At 39.9% G+C, this 17,827-nt stretch overlaps 1 protein-coding gene across 2 annotated transcripts in view; it reads right to left on the bottom strand.

The window, feature by feature from the left end:
- IGSF22 (immunoglobulin superfamily member 22) overlaps window positions 1–17,827 on the bottom strand; it is a 49,417-nt gene that overhangs the window by 12,897 nt on the left and 18,693 nt on the right. Inside the window, exons 9-17 of one of the 2 annotated variants that reach the window (XM_042446239.1) lie at window positions 17,145–17,307; window positions 16,407–16,679; window positions 14,862–15,146; window positions 13,284–13,408; window positions 10,959–11,100; window positions 8,722–9,018; window positions 7,049–7,351; window positions 2,802–2,975; window positions 1,278–1,406 (exon numbers count right to left, since the gene is read on the bottom strand). In XM_042446239.1, coding sequence (XP_042302173.1) covers window positions 1,278–1,406; window positions 2,802–2,975; window positions 7,049–7,351; window positions 8,722–9,018; window positions 10,959–11,100; window positions 13,284–13,408; window positions 14,862–15,146; window positions 16,407–16,679; window positions 17,145–17,307 — 1,891 coding nt within the window. The remainder of the gene's footprint in view (window positions 1–1,277; window positions 1,407–2,801; window positions 2,976–7,048; window positions 7,352–8,721; window positions 9,019–10,958; window positions 11,101–13,283; window positions 13,409–14,861; window positions 15,147–16,406; window positions 16,680–17,144; window positions 17,308–17,827) is intronic. The other variant, XM_042446238.1, reaches the window with a different exon arrangement.

Raw genomic sequence — 17,827 nt, 5'->3', positions numbered from 1 at the left:
GCTGAGGAATGTGTGCCCCTCCAGATGTTAGTGGACTGCAATGTCAGAATAGGCAATGATGAAGAACAATGAACATTGTAGTTCAACAACATCTGGTGGGTCATATATTAATCAGCCTTGCTCTAGACCTGAGCATGTGGCAAGCCAAGCCGAGTAATCAGTTGACAGCAATAGGTCTCCCATTACTATGTTCTGTTCCAGAGTATGAAAACTTGACTTAATTGATTCCAGGATGAGGACCTCCACCAAGGAAGGGTGGCCCTGCAAGAGCTACTGTAAGAACCCTCAGCTCTTGCTTGTCTCATGCTGGTTGGACATTTATCCTACAGAGTTCCTTCTGTCTTGTCTATGCTATCTCAATAGCAGCTCCCCTGCAGTTTCAATAATCTCATCCTAGATGCTAACTCTAGGGGTAACCTTCCTTCTTGCTACCTTGGCATTTTCCCAACTTCAAGTCTTTTCGTTCCTGTGTTGGTAAACATAATGGGACACCAGCAAAGATGTCAAAGTTATCAGCTAAAAGTATTTAGGCACACCCAGGGAGTTGTGCACACCCAGGGATATAACATGGGGAATATATTTTTCACAACCCAAAAATGTATCCTCTAATTATTGATATAAAATTAGTGGCAAGACTATACCATACTCTGGCTGTCTCTGCACTGCAGAAATATTCCAGTTTGACACCACTAACTGCCATAGCTTCTTCCTATGGAATCCTAGGAATTGTAGTTTGTTGTGGCACCAGAACTCTCTGACAGAGAAGGCTAAATATCTCACAAAACTACAGATCCCAGAATGGCATAACATTGAGCCAGGACAGTTAAAGTGGTGTCAGCCTGGATTATTTCTGGATTATTTCAGCCTTTCATAGGTTTGTCTTGGTCTAGGGACTTTATCACATGGGGGAAATCTAGGGTTTAAATGGACATTAGCCCATGAAAATCGTGCAATCGTGGTGAAGATTTTCACATGCATCACAATTAAAGAGAACATATCCTGGCAATGAACAGGTAATAACCAGCAACAAACCATTCAGAGATTTCCTGATGTGAAAATCTTCACCACGATCATGCAATTTTCACAGGCTAATGTCCATTTAAACCTCCTCTTTTCCCTGATCCCCCCCCCCCCCGGTGTGATAAAGTCCGAAGTAAAAATGTTCTGTTTTTCTGTAACCTCCTGGGATTTATACCTTAGTAAAGTACATTGCCAATAAAAGATTATGGACTCAGAATATGATGTGCACTAGGAATCAGTTAAGTAGAGAGACATACTGATGGGATCTCTTGCCACAACAGAGTTGGAAGCGCTGCTGGGGAGTCCAGGGCCTGCTCGGTTCACTGCTATGACACGGAACTCATATTCTGTATCTTCCAATAAGCTGTCCACTTTGCATTTAGTATCTAGATATAGGAAGAAGGCTTAAAATTACACAAGGTTCAAAATGAACAAGCAAGGTTGTTTCTCCAATAAAAACACATTGGAAGCAGCTATCTTCCTATTCAAGGAAAATGAGGAGGTATTTAAATAAAACAAAACACAACAAAGCTGTGATAGAGTACAGTGGTGCCCCGGGATACGAAATGATCGCGTTACGAAATTTCTGGGGTACGAAAAAGTTAGATTGGAAAAAACTGTTTCGGGTTACGATGTTTTTTTCGGGTTACGAAATTTATTTCGGCGCGAAATTCAAACGCAAAGCGCGGCTAGCGGCTTTCCAGCGCTAACGGAAAGCCTTTTCGGGTTGCGAAATTATCGGGTTACGAACGGAGCGGCGGAACGAATTAATTTCGTAACCCGAGGTAGCACTGTATGGCTTTTTGCTGCCCCCTTGCGGCCACAATTGCAGCTTCATGATGACAGAGATCTGTAGTACTTTCTCTTAGGCTGTGTTTCCATTATGATTTGAATTGTTGATTGGGTTATATGACCATCATTCCCATTTGAAACCAGTTCTGATCCTACTGTGATCAATTTCAATCATAATGAAATGAGGCAAATGCAAAAAACCCACTCTTTCCTGACATTAGTTCTTTGGTGGTTCTTTTGAAAAGTATCGATTCTGAAGTGTGTTCAACAAGTGGGAAAAACAGATCTGAATTGCATCATTCTGGAGAGGAGGGACTAATGGCAGAGGGGTGTTTACCATCCCTCCTCAGTCTTTGGTAGATCCACTATCCTCCCTCCCTCAGCACTGCCTTTGTGCTTGTGGTGTGACCTATGGGCAAATGGCTTTTTAAAAAAAATAAAATTGATAGAAGATTTGATTCATTGGTTTTGCAACTACATGCAATTACCCGGGCGATCCAAGGGTAGCTCATAGTGAGGCAAGTAATTGCAAAACCAATGAATTGAATCTTCTCTTAATTATATATATATATAGTTCCCAATCCGGGCTGCCCGGGCTGCCACTTATGTCACTGATGATGCACAGATAATTGACATGCATTTTGAAGCAGCGCAAACTAGTAGGGATGACAATCGTGCCGAAAAAGAAGTGATTACAAGGGGATAATGAAAAGATCTGCTTTCATAGTGGGAACGATGGACCTTTTGGAATTAATTTACTAACAAGGACCGAAGGCAAATTGCAAACTGGTTTAAATGTAAGTGGGAATGAGTCCTTAGCTTCACCACTTTCAGAGGCACATTTTGTGAAGCTGCTCTCAAGCTCTGGAACTCCCTTTCAAGAAGTTCTAAGCAGCATCTGCTGCCTGAGACTACTACTTTATCCTGCCTTGGACTATATAATATCTGTGTTGTGATGGACATGGTGGGATTTAGAGCAAACTGCTGACCTTGTATTAGTTCTTTGGATACTGGGACCCAAAGGTTGCTGCCTTTTTTTCTTCTTTCTACAATATACCCCATTACTGGGGAGCCGCCATCTTTAGCAGGAGGATTCCAGGTAATGGTAATAGCTTCTTTGCTAACATCAGTAACTTGAGGTTGAGAAGCCTGTCCTGGGGGATCTGTAAAGAGTTGTAGTACAGGTCAATTAGAGCAGGCACAGAAGTAGTTTTTCTTTCTTTCTTAGATGCTTGTCTATAAGTGTATACATACTATGGATGGAAAGAATATTCCTAATTATTGGTTGAAAAGCGGTTTTCATGACAGTTGGGAAACATTATCAGGAAGAAGAGTGAGAACTTTGCCCAATTTTCTCCTGATATTCAAACTTTCCACAGTGTTGTGGAAGGATTATTTTGGGGAGAAAAACACATGGTTGTGTGTGTGTAAAATACCTCTTTTTTTTCTACACAGAAAACAGATGTTCTGTGCACCTCCTCTGATCTCCACATATTATTTTTATCAGCAGAATATATTCTCTACAGCACTAGAGGATGTTTCAAATATAGGGAGAATACTACAGGAGGATATTCATTTTCTCTTGCACTAGGGAGAAAACTATGGTAACTATGTATGTAAGGGATGAGATAGTTGAGGATCAGTGTTGCCAACAAGCCTCAAAGATAATTCCCGGAAATGTTTGTCCAAAACCCGCTGAATCCCCCCAGATCACACAGAATATTCAATCACAATTCCCGGAAAATTCCCATAATGTTAAAATGGCAGATGTTTTGCAAATAAACGTAAACATAATTAAATAAAAATAATTATAACTTATTTCAACTCTCAAAATCACCATTGAACCAAACAAAGAATCTTTCAGTCCTTTAAAGATATTTATTTTGGCATGAAGGGGGTTCAGGAAGCTTTGTGCCAAATAGAAATGTGTTCGGATGCTACCGCACTGCAGAAATAAATCCAGTTTGACACCCTTTTAATTGCCATGGCTCAGTGCTAGGGAATCCTGGGAATTCTAGTTTTCTGAGACATTTAACCTTCTCTCTCAGCAAACTCTGGTGTGACAACAAACTACAATTCCCAGGATTCCCTAGCACTGAGCCAGGAGAGTTAAAGCGGTCACAAACTGGATTATTTCTGCAGTGTTTTGGACCTTCGTTATTAAAAATGCTCAAGGTCCAATCCATACTGCAGAAATAATCCAGTTTGAGACCGCTTTAACTGCCCTGGCTCAGTGCTAGGGAACCCTGGGAATTGTAGTTTTGTGAGAAAGAGCTCTGGTGCCACAATGAACTACAATTCCCATGCATCTCAGGAAGTACGCTTAAGTCTAGGAAAGCTCATGCTGCCAACTTTTCTTTCAGTGAGACTCAAAGGTGCTCCAAGATCTCTCTATCATCATCACCATTATCATCATTATTAAATCCAAATGCAGCTGAAGAAGTGGACTTAAATTGGCAACACTGATATCCTGTAGACTCATTCTCTGGGGCTGTGATCTGGAAGCGTGGAGGCAATTCCCTTGTCAAACCAGGGAATCCTGGGAATTGTAGTTTGTTGTGACATGTTGAGACACTGCTTTTACCGGCTGCCAGGGCTCCATGCATGAAATTCTGGGCTTGGTGGTTTGTTGTGCCCAGAATCCCATCATCGCAGGGAGCCTTGCAGTTAGAAGCAGTGCCAAACTGGATTATTTCTGCAGGATGGATAGCAATGGAAAAGGGAACCAAAAGAGAGCAACAAAACAAAATTCTGGGAAGACAGGGCAGGGATGCCAACTTACCAGGTGCTCTGCCCATGCTCAGAGGCAGAGATTTAATCACTAACACACACACACACACTCAGGGACATCACATTCACATCACACAACCCAAATGGTCCACCTCACAGTACAACAACAACCCTGAGAGGTAGGCTTGGGGCACTCTGCCCAAGCTCAGGAATTCAGAAATTCAAATGTCACTCTCAGGCAGACACAGAAGTCCACAACATCAAGCCATGATACCATTGTCAACTATTGCCTTTGTGTGCCTTAAACCTTATGTCTTACTTGGAAATCCAAGGCAATTGGGATTAAGCCAGCCAAGATTCCTCACTCCCTGGAGCCTCTATCCAGCACTTTTGCCCCTGGAGCCTGAGAATGCCTGAGGGAGGGGGGGCAATCACTGTCCTCTCTCTGATTGGCTGAACTATTCCTCTAAACAGTTGGGGTTGGTGGGGCGTGCTCCCTCCTGGCTCTCAGAGGGAGTCATGAGAGAGAGAGAGAGAGAGAGAGAGTTTTTTCTCCAGCCCTCTTGGCTGAGTGAAAACTGTTACACTCCAAAGGGTTTTGGTTGCTCTGCAGGAGTCTGGGGATGAAATGGGCCAAAGGCACGGAAAAGGCACTGAAATAGAGCCAGGCGCGAAAATCACACGAAAAGCTCTGAAAAGTCCCCGTTTTCGCGTGAAAGTCGCGAAATTGGCAACACTGTTGAGGCTATTCGCTCCTAATTGCACAAAAGATAAAGCAATGCAAACATTCAGATACAACAGACAAAAACTTTATAACCTTCAAAACATGGACTATCCATGAAAAACACCCTGTGGAATGCTAGCATATGCAAGCAGTCCTGGCAACATAAAACAAAACAGCAGGACAGAGACCCTTTGTATTTTACTAGTGGAACTGCAGTACAAGAATAACTTGGATTATTTGAAAACATCATGGTGATTTGGTCACCTGACTATACATATGATTTCTCCACATTGATTCAGTGTTTTCCCATCTTATGGTTGGACTGTAGAAGTATTTACTATTGTATAGATAGATATTCCATATGGTGTTTTTCATAGCTAGTTCATGTTTTGAAAGTTGTTTAGTACTGATAACACCTGCAGTGGTTTCTTTTCCTTGTTATCATTTTGATAACAGAACACAATACAGTTTTCTTGTTATAAGTATTTGTGTGTGGGTATAGCAGGTTAATAAAAAGGGATGTGTGTGTGCGTGTGCGTGTGCGTGTGCATGTGTGTGTATTTCAATAAGTCCTAACTCAACATCCATTAGTGAACAGCTGAGTGGATTCTGGTATTTTCTCTTTTTATTCCACTTTAATTGACTACATTCATTCTAATGAATCCTGGGATTTGTCATTGGGTGACATATTAAAGCTCTCTGATGGAGAATTTTAAAGGCTCTTCCCTAAACTGCAAATCTCAGGATTCCATAGGATGGAGCCGTGTTAGTTAAAGAGATATATAACTGTATAGTATAAAATGGCTCCAAGTGTCTCATAAGGTGGCTGTTATTTCAAAGAATAAATATGACTACCATCACTATGAGTCAGAGCAGCATTGAATACTGCAAGAGGGAGAGGAAGCAGAAGCAACCCACTATTTCTGTTCCAGTCCTTCTCCCAGGAGATCCAAAGTAGAACATTCACCATTGTTTTATGAAAAACACATTTCTGTACCAATGTTCTGGCACAAAACCTTAAGTCCCCAAATGTGAAAAATCATCAAATCCTGTGCAAAAGGTGTTACTGTCTCACTCAGTAGGAAGAATTTTTTTAGGATGTTTCATTTGTGTGTGAGAGAATGGAATAAGTAAAGATTTACATCCTAGGTATGACGTCTTAGTCTGCTTCTTGGAATTTTGGCTTTCTTTGATGCACACGACTAATATATTTAAGTAGGAGAACAAAATAAATGTGTAAATATGGAACTAAATAAAAAATAGGTGTTGGTCACAAAATTACCAATGCTGTCATGATTTTTTAAAAACATATATGCATCTTCATACATTCAAAAAAACAACAATTACATTTTTGGGTTTCTATATCACAGGGAAGTCTAGAAATCTTAGTAGATTGTAACCAGTCAGGTCTATCCACTAAGAAATTTCAATAAATTAGTCTCTCTCTCTCTCTGTGGCAGTTTTTAGACGTTATGGTCTAATTAGCTCAAGAAGAACTGTGATTAAAGTTAAATTAACACAGCAGGGCCAATGCCAAACATGAATGCTACAGCATGCTACAAATGTTTATTCTGCCCCTCCTTCAGTCAATACACCCCAACTAAATAGTTCTTTTTGAGAAGTATGGTGATTAGACTATCACATCAAAATCTGTGAACATCCCTCAAAGAGCAGTTAAATAATCTTCCTTTCATGCTATCTCATCTTAAGACTAATGGATTTGTCCAGTTCATACAAATTTAAGCCATATGGCAATCTGATCTAGCATGCTCAGGTGCTTACCAATAGGATCTCCAGCAAAGATTTCTTCTGTCTCTAGTGGCTCACTTGCACCCTCAGAGTTCACAGCCAGGATTCGGAACTGGTAGGCTTTTCCTTCTTCCACCTTATCTGTGCCAAATGTGGTCTGCTTGCTATCAACTTCACCAACTTTGATCCAGGACTTCTTTCCAACTATCCTCCGCTCAATAATGAAATGGGTCACCTGCTTGCCTCCATTGTCCTTGGGTGCTTTCCATTTCATTTTGACACACTTTCCTGTCTTCTCCAAGAATTCTACTTTCCCTTGTGGTGGCTTTGGTTTGTCTGAAAGAGGAATGAGAAGAGTGGCAATGGTCACAACAATCTGAACTCTAAACAAGATCTTCAGCCCTTCATTTGCATCACAATTTGGTCTTAGACCAAGCTTCACCAAGCTCATGCCCTCTAGGTGCTTTGGAGTACAACTCTCAACACCCCAAAAGCATGTTGTCTGGATCTGCATGTCATTCAAGGTGGCTTACAACCACTGTATACCAGGTTGAAAAAGGCTGATGTCTTCACACTGAGTAGGGACATATATCCAATTGCTAGGCTATAGGATCCAAAATGGTATGGGATATTACTATTGAGAAGAATCAGTTTAATGACACATTGAAGTTACCATAACTGGACAGTGGTAGGATGATGACTTAAAGCACAGTAAGAGAGCATCATTCTACTATTACTCAGTTGTGGATGGCTTAAGCATGTGATTATATTCATTCTTATATGGAATCAGTTTCTCATGCTTTTGCCTCTATTTGGACAGCATTTCTAGGGTAAGAGAATGTGGAATAGTGTGTGGAGTAATGAGACTGCAGCGACAGGCTCTTTCCCCATCTGCCCCCCCAATTCTGTGGACTGCAGTCAGGTGTACACACAAGTATCAATTGTATGAGACTGTCTGCATTAACTGAGAAACCTACAAAAAAGAAGATGGGTCTCACGGGCAAGTCATCTCATGAGTAACTCTGTATGTGAACAACTTGAGTAGACTTTGCAAGCATACAAACAGTGGAATCAATGTGAATAGGTCAAGGGGCCTGTTGGTTGTTGTTGTTCTGTGCTTTTGATTCATTTCTGACATATGGCAACCTTAAGGTGAACTTCTTCTGAAGTTTTCTTGGCACCATTTGTTCACAGGGGGTTTGCCCTTGTCTTCATCTGAGGCTGAGAGAGTGGGACTTGCCCAAACTCACCCAATAAGTTTCCATGACTGAACAGGGATTTAGCCCCTTGTATCCCCGCGTCCCACTCCAACACTCAAACCACTACCCCATGGTAACTCTGGTCTATTGGTACAATTGAAATCCAAAATCTGATTCCAATCTGAATCCAACTGGAATCCTAAATCTGAGTTCAATCTGTATGTGCTACTGTCATTATTATTATTATTATTATTATTATTATTATTATTATTATTAATCTTTATTTATAAAGCGCTGTAAATTTACACAGCGCTGTACATACAATCTTTTTAATTGGACGGTTCCCTGCCCTCAGGTTTACAATCTAAGCCTGAATCTGATACACTGAATCTGCAATGCTATAGACATACATATCTGAGTAAATTCCCTCAGCCCCAGTGGGAAATTATTCCCAAGTCATGATAGCTGAAGTATTAATTGTGCTTCCAAGACTAATCCAGGGCCTACCAATAACATTGAGGTGCAGATGAGCAATGGCTGTTCCACAGTCACTCTTCAGCTTCAGCATGATGGCTCCACTGTCTTCTCTCACACAGTTCTTGATGGTGAGCAATGCCTGGTCATTGGTTCTTTCCATCACTACCCTGTCTTCTTCAGTCACCTCAATGCCATCCTTGAACCAAGTGACTTTGGGCAAGGGCTTGGCCTTGAAGGGTACCTTGATGTAAGCTGTCTGCCCTGCTTTCACAGTCACTGGATGAGCAGCTAAAGTTTCCAGCACAGATGGGTCAATATAAGGTGGATCTGGCGGAGAGAGAGGAAAGAAATGGAGAAAATATGCTTGAAAACTTCAGATACAAATACATTTTGGGATGTTTCATACATTTATATGTCTCATTGTCTGGTCTTGACAGTGGCAGTTTAAGTAATATACTTAGTTAAATATATTTTCATTCATGTATTCCATTAGCAGTTGAATTGCACTGATAACATGCCCTTGGATGATTTCAGTGGCTTTTCCCATGGGAAAACAAATAAATTGGAATGTGGTGCAGCCTATGAGGCAGGGAAGCAGCTGACAATACTTTGTTCACTTACCAAGGACTGTTTATATATAATATTCAGACAGACTAAATATAGAAACTGAGACTGGACACTGACATTTCAGTTTCTGTTGTTCATTCTAAAGTAGGATTCTAGCCCTTAAGATACAGGAATAGCAATGTCTGGTAAATTATAAACCAGAGAGGACTGGCCAAAACCCTACATCAGGAGATGCACTTGTCTCATGTAGCCATGTCTCCTGCTGTAGCAATGTTTCCCACCAAAACCACCTTGAAAGCCATGCACCACCCCCAACATGTCAATTTCCAAATTGTTAGAGGGTGAGGAGATAAATGGTGATGCATCCAGATATTTTCCTTTAGCTAGACATGCTCTTACAGGAATTGGCAGAGATCTTCAGGGGTCCCTAGGACATCCCTGCAGATGAAATTCCTGCAGTGCATCCCTCTACAATCAGTTGCCACTGATTCTTTTGCTCTCTGACAACCAAGAAATGGCCATGCTGGGGAAGGTGGTTGCCACTGCTTACATGGTGGGGTTTTTGTTGTCTGTGTGTGGGGATGACTTTTGATCATTGTGTGTTTGGAGGAGAACACTGAACTATTCAATGATCAAAGAACTTGAGTTATTGGTTTGTAAGGCAGACCTACAACATTGCAACTTATGAACAAGATATTCCCCAAATGTGTCCAGGATTTCCAATGGCCATTGAATGCTGCTTTGTTTTTCAACATACCATCTTATCCCATTGGAGCTTTACAACCAAGAGAAGGAGAATGCACTAACAAAAATAAATATAAACTATTTCATGACATTTTCATAAACTATTTTAGTTAGAATTCTGCTTTTTTTTTTGGTCTGGAATTTGGTTTACTCAATCTCAAGATTTTGCTGTTTTACTGCAGAATACATGCAAGTTTGTTTTTGCTTTAGTAGATGTGGCTAATGGGGAGGACAAGACACAAAGAAGGTGAAACAATAGATCCCTTTTTGGTTGCAGGCTGAGAGCTGGGGCTGAATTTTTGTTAGGTAGATTTGCCAGAAGTCCTAGAAATAAATGTAGTGGGGCTAATATTGCATCTTCCAGAATGAAAAATTGTGTACCAAGAAAAACAGCAGTTTCTAGAAATTATAGGAAATCAAGAAATTGTGCTATCTTTGTTAATTTTGAACTGTATATCATTAATAATTAATATTTAATTATTTGCATAATTTATAATTTAATTTATTTGCATAATTAATTCTAATTTTGCTAGATGGGGAAACAGTGCTGATGTCCTAACCTGCCCTTTCCCAGTTCGATGACCCTTTGAGCTGCTGCTGATATACCACACATTGCCCACTCACTCTTAAGCACATCTTTGCCATCGTAAGGGCTAGAAACCTGCCTTTTAAAAAATGAAAGCTGATGTATGGTTCTTCTTGTTGATTTTTAATATTTTTGTGTTCTGCGTAATGATGTTCTTTGATTAAAACTAATAAAAACTATATTAAAAAATGAAAGCTGACTTTCTCAACAGGCTGATTAATAATATGGCCAAGTATGATGTGTTGTGTTTTTCTGCACTCCTGAGGAATTCTTATAAACTCTGGTTAAGAGTGGATAAGAGAGAGAGAGAAACAAGGAGTCAAGGGAAAGGGCAAAGTGATTTCAACAGTATGAGGTATCCATGTTGTACCTGCAATGCTCACTGTGGCCTCACTTTCAGCCCCTTTTGCTCTGAAAGTGTACTTCCCTTCAAATTCCTCTCCCATCTTGTCAATGATGAGTTTGTGGACAGCCCCTTGCTTGATGATCTGGATTCCTCTCATATCTGTAATCTAAAAAGAAAATAATTAGTCCTATGGGAGAAATGGTGTAAAAGATTGGTTATAAAAAACTGGAAATGGTTACAAATAGAATATTTAAATAAAGGTAACGATGAAGATTTTGGGAAGATATTTTAAAAAATTAAAGACTAAGGAATTTAAAATAACTGGAGATTTATATGATTCAGCAGGGGCACAAATAGAGGAAGAAGAATTAATTATATTAATTGGAAATCAGTATTGGATTCAGATAAAAGGGATAATTAAATTATTAGAGGAAATACAATTGAATATTTTAGAGCAGAATAAATTGATGGAAGAAATAATTTTTAAAAAAGTAGAAGGTGGGAAAGAATTAATAGGGAAAATTTATAAGATTATGTTAACAACACAATTTAGAATGGTAGAGGGAGTGACAGTGAACTGGGAAAAAGATTTATGGATTGATACAGATAAAATTAAAATTTGGCTACAAGAAATTGTTGATTGTTTAACTGTATGGTGCTTTTTAATGTTATAAGCTGCCCTGTTCTGGGAGAAGGGTGGGATATTAATAATAATGATAATGATAATGTTAATGATGATAATACTAATACTAATACTAATAATAATACTAATGTAAAAGAACAACAAATGAAAATGATTAAAAATGGTACAGGATGCTACATCAATTAGCATTTATAAATGATAAATTTCAATCAAAATGTTGACATGGATGTGGAGCTAAGGGAATTTATATACATATGTGGTGGGAATGCCCTTCAGTTTAAGAATTTTGGACAGAAGTTAAGGAATAGGTAAATATAACAATAAGGATAGAGATACAATTAACCAAAGAAAACTGTTTGACTCTTAATTTAGGGGAATTAGGATTGGATAGTAATCAAAGCTATATAACAAAACAAAACGTAAAAGCTGCCCATGTAGTGATTGCTTTTGGATGGAAAAAGAAATCTAATTGGAATAAGTCTTATTTGTTTAAATATATAAAAGAATATATATTATTTGATTTCCTTAGGGAAAGAAGACTTAACTATACAGTACTGGGGAAAGCAATAAAGAATCATATAAATGGGAAATTGTGATTAAGAAAGTGGAAGGTAAAATGGGGTATGAAGAAGTAAAACAATATAATTAATGGTATTTTCCACATTTCCAAAAATGATTATTAATTTAAATGAAATGTATCTCCTCTGAGTGTCTGTTTGTGGAGGGGAGGGGGAAAAAGCATATCATGAATTATGGATCATATAATTTGTACTATGTAAATAATACTGTGTAAATAATAAAATTTATTTTTTAAAACATTTATCAGTAATCTATAGGAAAGAATTTAGAAACCTTACAAAAGGTATTACAGCTGGTGTCAGTTTCTGGCTGGGCTACCTCCTAGAAGAGGTCTGTGAATCTTGGATAAAGGTTATTAGTCAACACATACTGGCAATATGTGTATACACACATACACAGACAGACACAAAGGCATGCCAAGCAGAGGTGCGTACAGGACTAGCAGAGGCAGTCCGTTGCCTCCCTGTTGTGGAATCTGCTCTGAGTTTTAATTTGAATATTAAAGGAGCTATCCAAGGTGCCACTTACTTTGGGAATAGGCAACAGCATCTTGATTTGCTCATTTAATGTTTGAATTAACACCTAAGCCCGTTCACACAGCACAGTTATAGCACCATGATTCCACTGAACTGCCATGGCTCCATTCCACTCTATGCTGGAATTGGCCTGTGAAGGAAGGGAATTCTCAGCTAGAGAGCTCATCTATTGCCTCTGACCAAATTATAAACCCCAGGATGGAGCCACAGGAGTTAAAGCTACCTTAAATCCCATTTTGGGAGAATGGCAGGATATACATTCAACAAATGAATAAATAAATTGGAACCAGTGCTGCCACCTTAGATCTTGTGCTAGAAGAAAGATGGGATATAAATAAAATAAATAAAAATAGTGCTCTGATTGTACACCATGAAAGGCCTCTGAGGTGGTTTTACCACACCACTGATATGAAAGCAGTTGGGCAAGTTTCTCTGTTCATATCAAGATAACTGCAGACCTTCAGCTGCTTTTGGATGGCAACTCTCATAATCCCTTATTAGGCTGGGCAAAGATAATAGAGGTTGGAGGTCAATAAATAAAGAGACAATAAAAACATCTGGATGTCCACTGTTGCCCAGATTTATACCTACCTCTTTGCCATCCTTCAGCCAAACACCTTCGACCTTCTCATCATTCAGGACAACACAGAGCTCTGCTTGGTCCCCTGTTGCCGCTTGGACATCTGACAAGCCACTCTTGACGGTGGCAAATCTCTCTGTAGGAAAAGAAGAAGCGTTAGACTAGATGGCCCTTGCAGTCCCTTCTAACTTTATGATATGATATGATATTACAAGTGCAGAGACCTCCCAGCTACAGCAGAGGTTTTGCCTCCCAGCGTGAACTCCAGCTCTAAAGAATGGGAAAAGGGGTCTTTGGCAATGCGTGAAGTAGGAGATTATTTAGATCTACTGGATTCAAGGCCTCCTCTGTCCCTGACTATGACCAAATGCAAAAAACACATTAGTTTTCTTGTGTACTCCCACTGTATACAGCAAAGTCGTGCCTCTACTGAGTCTTTTCCACAGGCATCTCAGTAAAACTACATGAAAAGCTGTTTCATTCCTATCACTTTCTCAGCCAAATGGAGACTGTCAGTCAGGTATATAACTGCTCTCAAGTATACTGCCACATCCTCCCTAATTCATGTAAATCTGTGTGCTCCACTGTAGAAAAAACAAAACACACAACTGACAGATGTAGCAGTTTTCAGAAAGTCAGTGTGGTGTAATGGTTAGAATACTGGACTGGACCTGGAAAGAGTCAAATTCAAATACTAGTTGGGACATTGGGTGAAGCTGGGCTAACCAGCTCTCCATTAGATCAACCTCGCAGGATTATTGGAAAGACAAAATGTGGGGGGTAGGGAGTGGGACAGAGAGCTATCTATGTTGCCCTACTCACTCACCTCTGGGAAGTAAAATATTGCTCTAGGTGATGGTATATAACAATGTTGTAGACATGAAGAAAATGTGTGTGTTTTGCTTTCAACCTTCTACTTTGTTACAAAGTACAGTCCGTCCTCGCCTTACGCGGGGGATCCGTTCCGTATCCCTCCGCGTAAGGCGAATTCCGCCTATGCTCGAGCCCCATTGGAAACAATGGGGCTTGTGTGCAACGGCGCGCGCGGGCCGCAACGGGCGCGCGCGCCCATTCAATTGAATGGGACACGCTGCCCCTTCCGCCCCGCGCGTGCCCTGCGGCTTGAGCGCGTATGCTCAAGGCCGCGTATGGCATGCCCGCGTATGGCGCGGGCGCCACTGTACTTCTCTCTCTCTCTCTCTCTCTTTTGTATATGAGGGCAGGTAGGCTCAGAATTATTTCAGGGCATTTGCCAGTTTTTGTGCATTGTGGTCTTTTGACCACAGTCTTATCCTACTGTGCAACTCTTCTAAGAAAATGCAAGATCAAATTTCATGGTTTGTGTGAGAAAAGAGAACATGTTAAATTTATTCATGTTATCTGTGTCTTGTCCCTTAGCCATTAATAGGTACATTTTAAATTTAGCTCTGCCAATAGACAAAAGGTAATATGCAAGTGTACACTTTTGATCAGATGGAGATCATTTATGTCTTGAGAATAAAATGTCATATGACACTATGACTGAAAGGAAATGAAACATTAAGTTTCACTTCATATTTCAAAATGTTCTCCTGGCTAGTAGGTCTTACCTTCTACGGTCACATTAGAATTGCTGTAGTACTCTGTGGGGTCATTGTCTTGCATGGCAATTACCATATATTCCCCTGTGTCACTCAGCTCAGCATCATCTATGATCAGCTCTGCTGTCTTCCCTTCATGGATCATGGTAAATTTTTTAGACCTTTCAATCACCTTCCCATTCTTCATCCATTTCAAGGTAACATCTTTAGTTGTCAGCTCACATTCCAGGCAAGCTTTGCCCTTCTCTTTGACTCGGACATTCTTCAGATTTCTGATAAACTTAATTGGTGTTCCTTGAGAGAGAAGAGGAGACAAACATGGGGGTTGGGGAAGGGTTTACACAAATCCATTGTTTTCATTTTGCTGTTTCATTTAATGTACTGTAGTTATTTCTATCTCAGTTTTATATGTGTGTGTGTCTGTGTGTTTTTATAAAATAAAGACATACAAATAATGGCTGAGATCTTATATTGCTCATCACAGCATAAGAGTTCTGCAGGTGGAACTCTGCTGTGACTCCCCACTCCCCACCACCAAAGTTCAAAGGTATGCTGAAATAATCTCCCTCAATGGCCATTTTGTGGCTGGTGGACAGTGTGGATCATTGGAGAAATGTCTGGTTGTGCCTCATAGCCAAATGCAAACTGATAACACCTTCCCCAAGATACACTGGGGTCTTGGCAAATGAAATCACTGGTCTGTATCTGGCTATGGTGCATAGCCAATCCTCACACTCTACACAAGCCACAGAATGGCTGTTCAGTGAGGCTATCACAGCAAAACTGTGAGTCCAGAATGGTGGTGGAGAGATGGTCATTGTAGGATGTGGAAGAGAATACCAACCTCTGCAATGAAATAAATAAGATGTACACGAGGTGGACTCATTAACAGGATGCTGGCAATAATGTGTGTATATGTATCTGTGTGGTACACACTTCTCAGAAACAAATTGGTCTACATTCTTCATTATCTGTACTGGGCCAAATTCATCAAGTACAGTTATTTCCAACATGGAGAGGAGCATGTGGTATCTCCCTGCAACATAACTGTTAAAAGTGAGAAAGCGATAAAAAGAACAAGAGGTGGCAACTCTAAATCAGTAACACAACTAAGTTGTTTGAATACACAGGAATTCACAAGCAGATTTTTAAAACCCAAGAATTCAAAGGCCTGGGCCTGAATGGACAAATAGTTTAATTTCAGTTTCTCTTACATTAATATTTTCATTTGTAAAAAAAATATCATCACGTCCATTGCATTTATGAAGAAGTTTGTAGATTTTGGAAAGATGTAATGAAAACAGAGAACTGAATGCAATTCTCCTTTATCCCTAACAGATGAAGGATCCACAGATTTCAGCAGTGATCATAGTAGCAGTGAACATCAAGGAGAGTGGTAAGGCTGACAGCTTAAGAACAGTGTGCAGATGTGGTGCTCTGTGTGTGTGTGTGTATGTGTGTGTGTGTGTATTCCACATTTTCTTCCAGCCACCAAACAGGTTGTATAAAAACATTGGTTCAAATTCTTTGTTTTAAAGATTGGGTTAGTCTTACTCTGAATGGAAAGTTCAGCCTTGGTTACTAGATCTCCAGTTTCAAAACTGACTTCACCCACATCACTTGGCCGAACATCTTTAATTTTCAGTGTGTGAGTTAGGCCATCTTCTGATGTGATGATTTCATACTTGTCATCTCGCTTTAGTTCTTTCCCATTGAACTTCCAGGCAAAGTTGGGCACCTTTTTGGAGAGACGTATCTCATAGACAGCAGTCTGTCTTTCTGTTATTTTCAGAGGTTTCAGGTCTGCCAAAAATGTCAGAGGCTCATCTGTAGAAAAACCAAGCCAAACCAAGAGGAGACAAATAGTAAAATTCACTGTGAATATTTTGCTGTAAAAGTGGAAATGTTTTTGAAATATTGAGCCACAATCTCAGCTTGTACACATCAGAGCAGCTCTACATGGAGCCCTGGTGGCGCAGTGGTTAAATGCCTGTACTGCAGCCATTCACTCAAAACCACAAGGTTGCGAGTTCAAGACCAGCAAAAGGGCCTAAGCTCGACTCAGGCTTGCATCCTTCCGAGGTCACTAAAATGACTACCCAGACTGTTGGGGGCAAATTAGCTTACTTGCTAATTAGCTTACTTGCTGTTCACCGCTATGATCTTTGGAATAGCGGTATATAAATAAAACAAATTATTATTATTATTACAGAAATAAACATGGCTGTGACTTGTACAAGCTGATGGTATGACTAATCTTTCTTTCTCATATGCATTATAAATCAGTTTTACCTATTACATGCAATCTTGCAGAGAGTTGCTTATCGCCTACTGTTAGAGAGTATACACCCATGTCCTTTTCAGTCACATTGCTGACGTAGAGCATATACTTAGTGCCCATCTGTTTTGCTTCATATTTTCCCAAAGAATACTGGAGACGCAAAGGCTCATTGTCCTGGAAAAGAAAATGTCAACGTTTTGAATGTAAACAGTGTAACTAGATATGCATGGTATGCAAACTAGAATGAGAGGATATTAGAGATAGTTGACACACAGCCATGTGTAAGACTTTGGCCTCTTCCAGACTGGTTTAAAGAAGGATGAGCTTTTGTAATATAGCTCCTTGGGTTTGCCTGTTTGCTGTAGCTTTCATGTTTGTTTGCTCTATTCTTTTGAGGTGCTGTTTCCTGTGATTTCTTGAATCTGCAGTAGGGCTCTTCCAAAGGTTTTTTAAAACTGGGGCATGGTTAGCTGATCCAATAGTCTGAAGGGTGATTTTTCCCCCTTCCATCTTTTATTTTTTTACTCTTAGAGTTGTAGTACTATAGTGCAAAATTTCACTGACATGCTATAGCACTATAGAAGGAAAGAAAGACTGGAGAAGAGAAGGAGAGGAAGTTGTTTTTGTTTGTTTTAAGTGTGTGCTGTATATTTCTTGCTGTGTGGGTTTTATATATCTTGTGGTTTGTCTTACT

The sequence above is a fragment of the Sceloporus undulatus genome, chromosome 1 (assembly GCF_019175285.1).
Source record: "Sceloporus undulatus isolate JIND9_A2432 ecotype Alabama chromosome 1, SceUnd_v1.1, whole genome shotgun sequence".
Taxonomy (NCBI): Eukaryota; Metazoa; Chordata; class Lepidosauria; order Squamata; family Phrynosomatidae; genus Sceloporus; species Sceloporus undulatus.
Note: the sequence above shows the minus strand (reverse complement) of the source record. Positions and strands in the feature narration are given on the sequence as shown.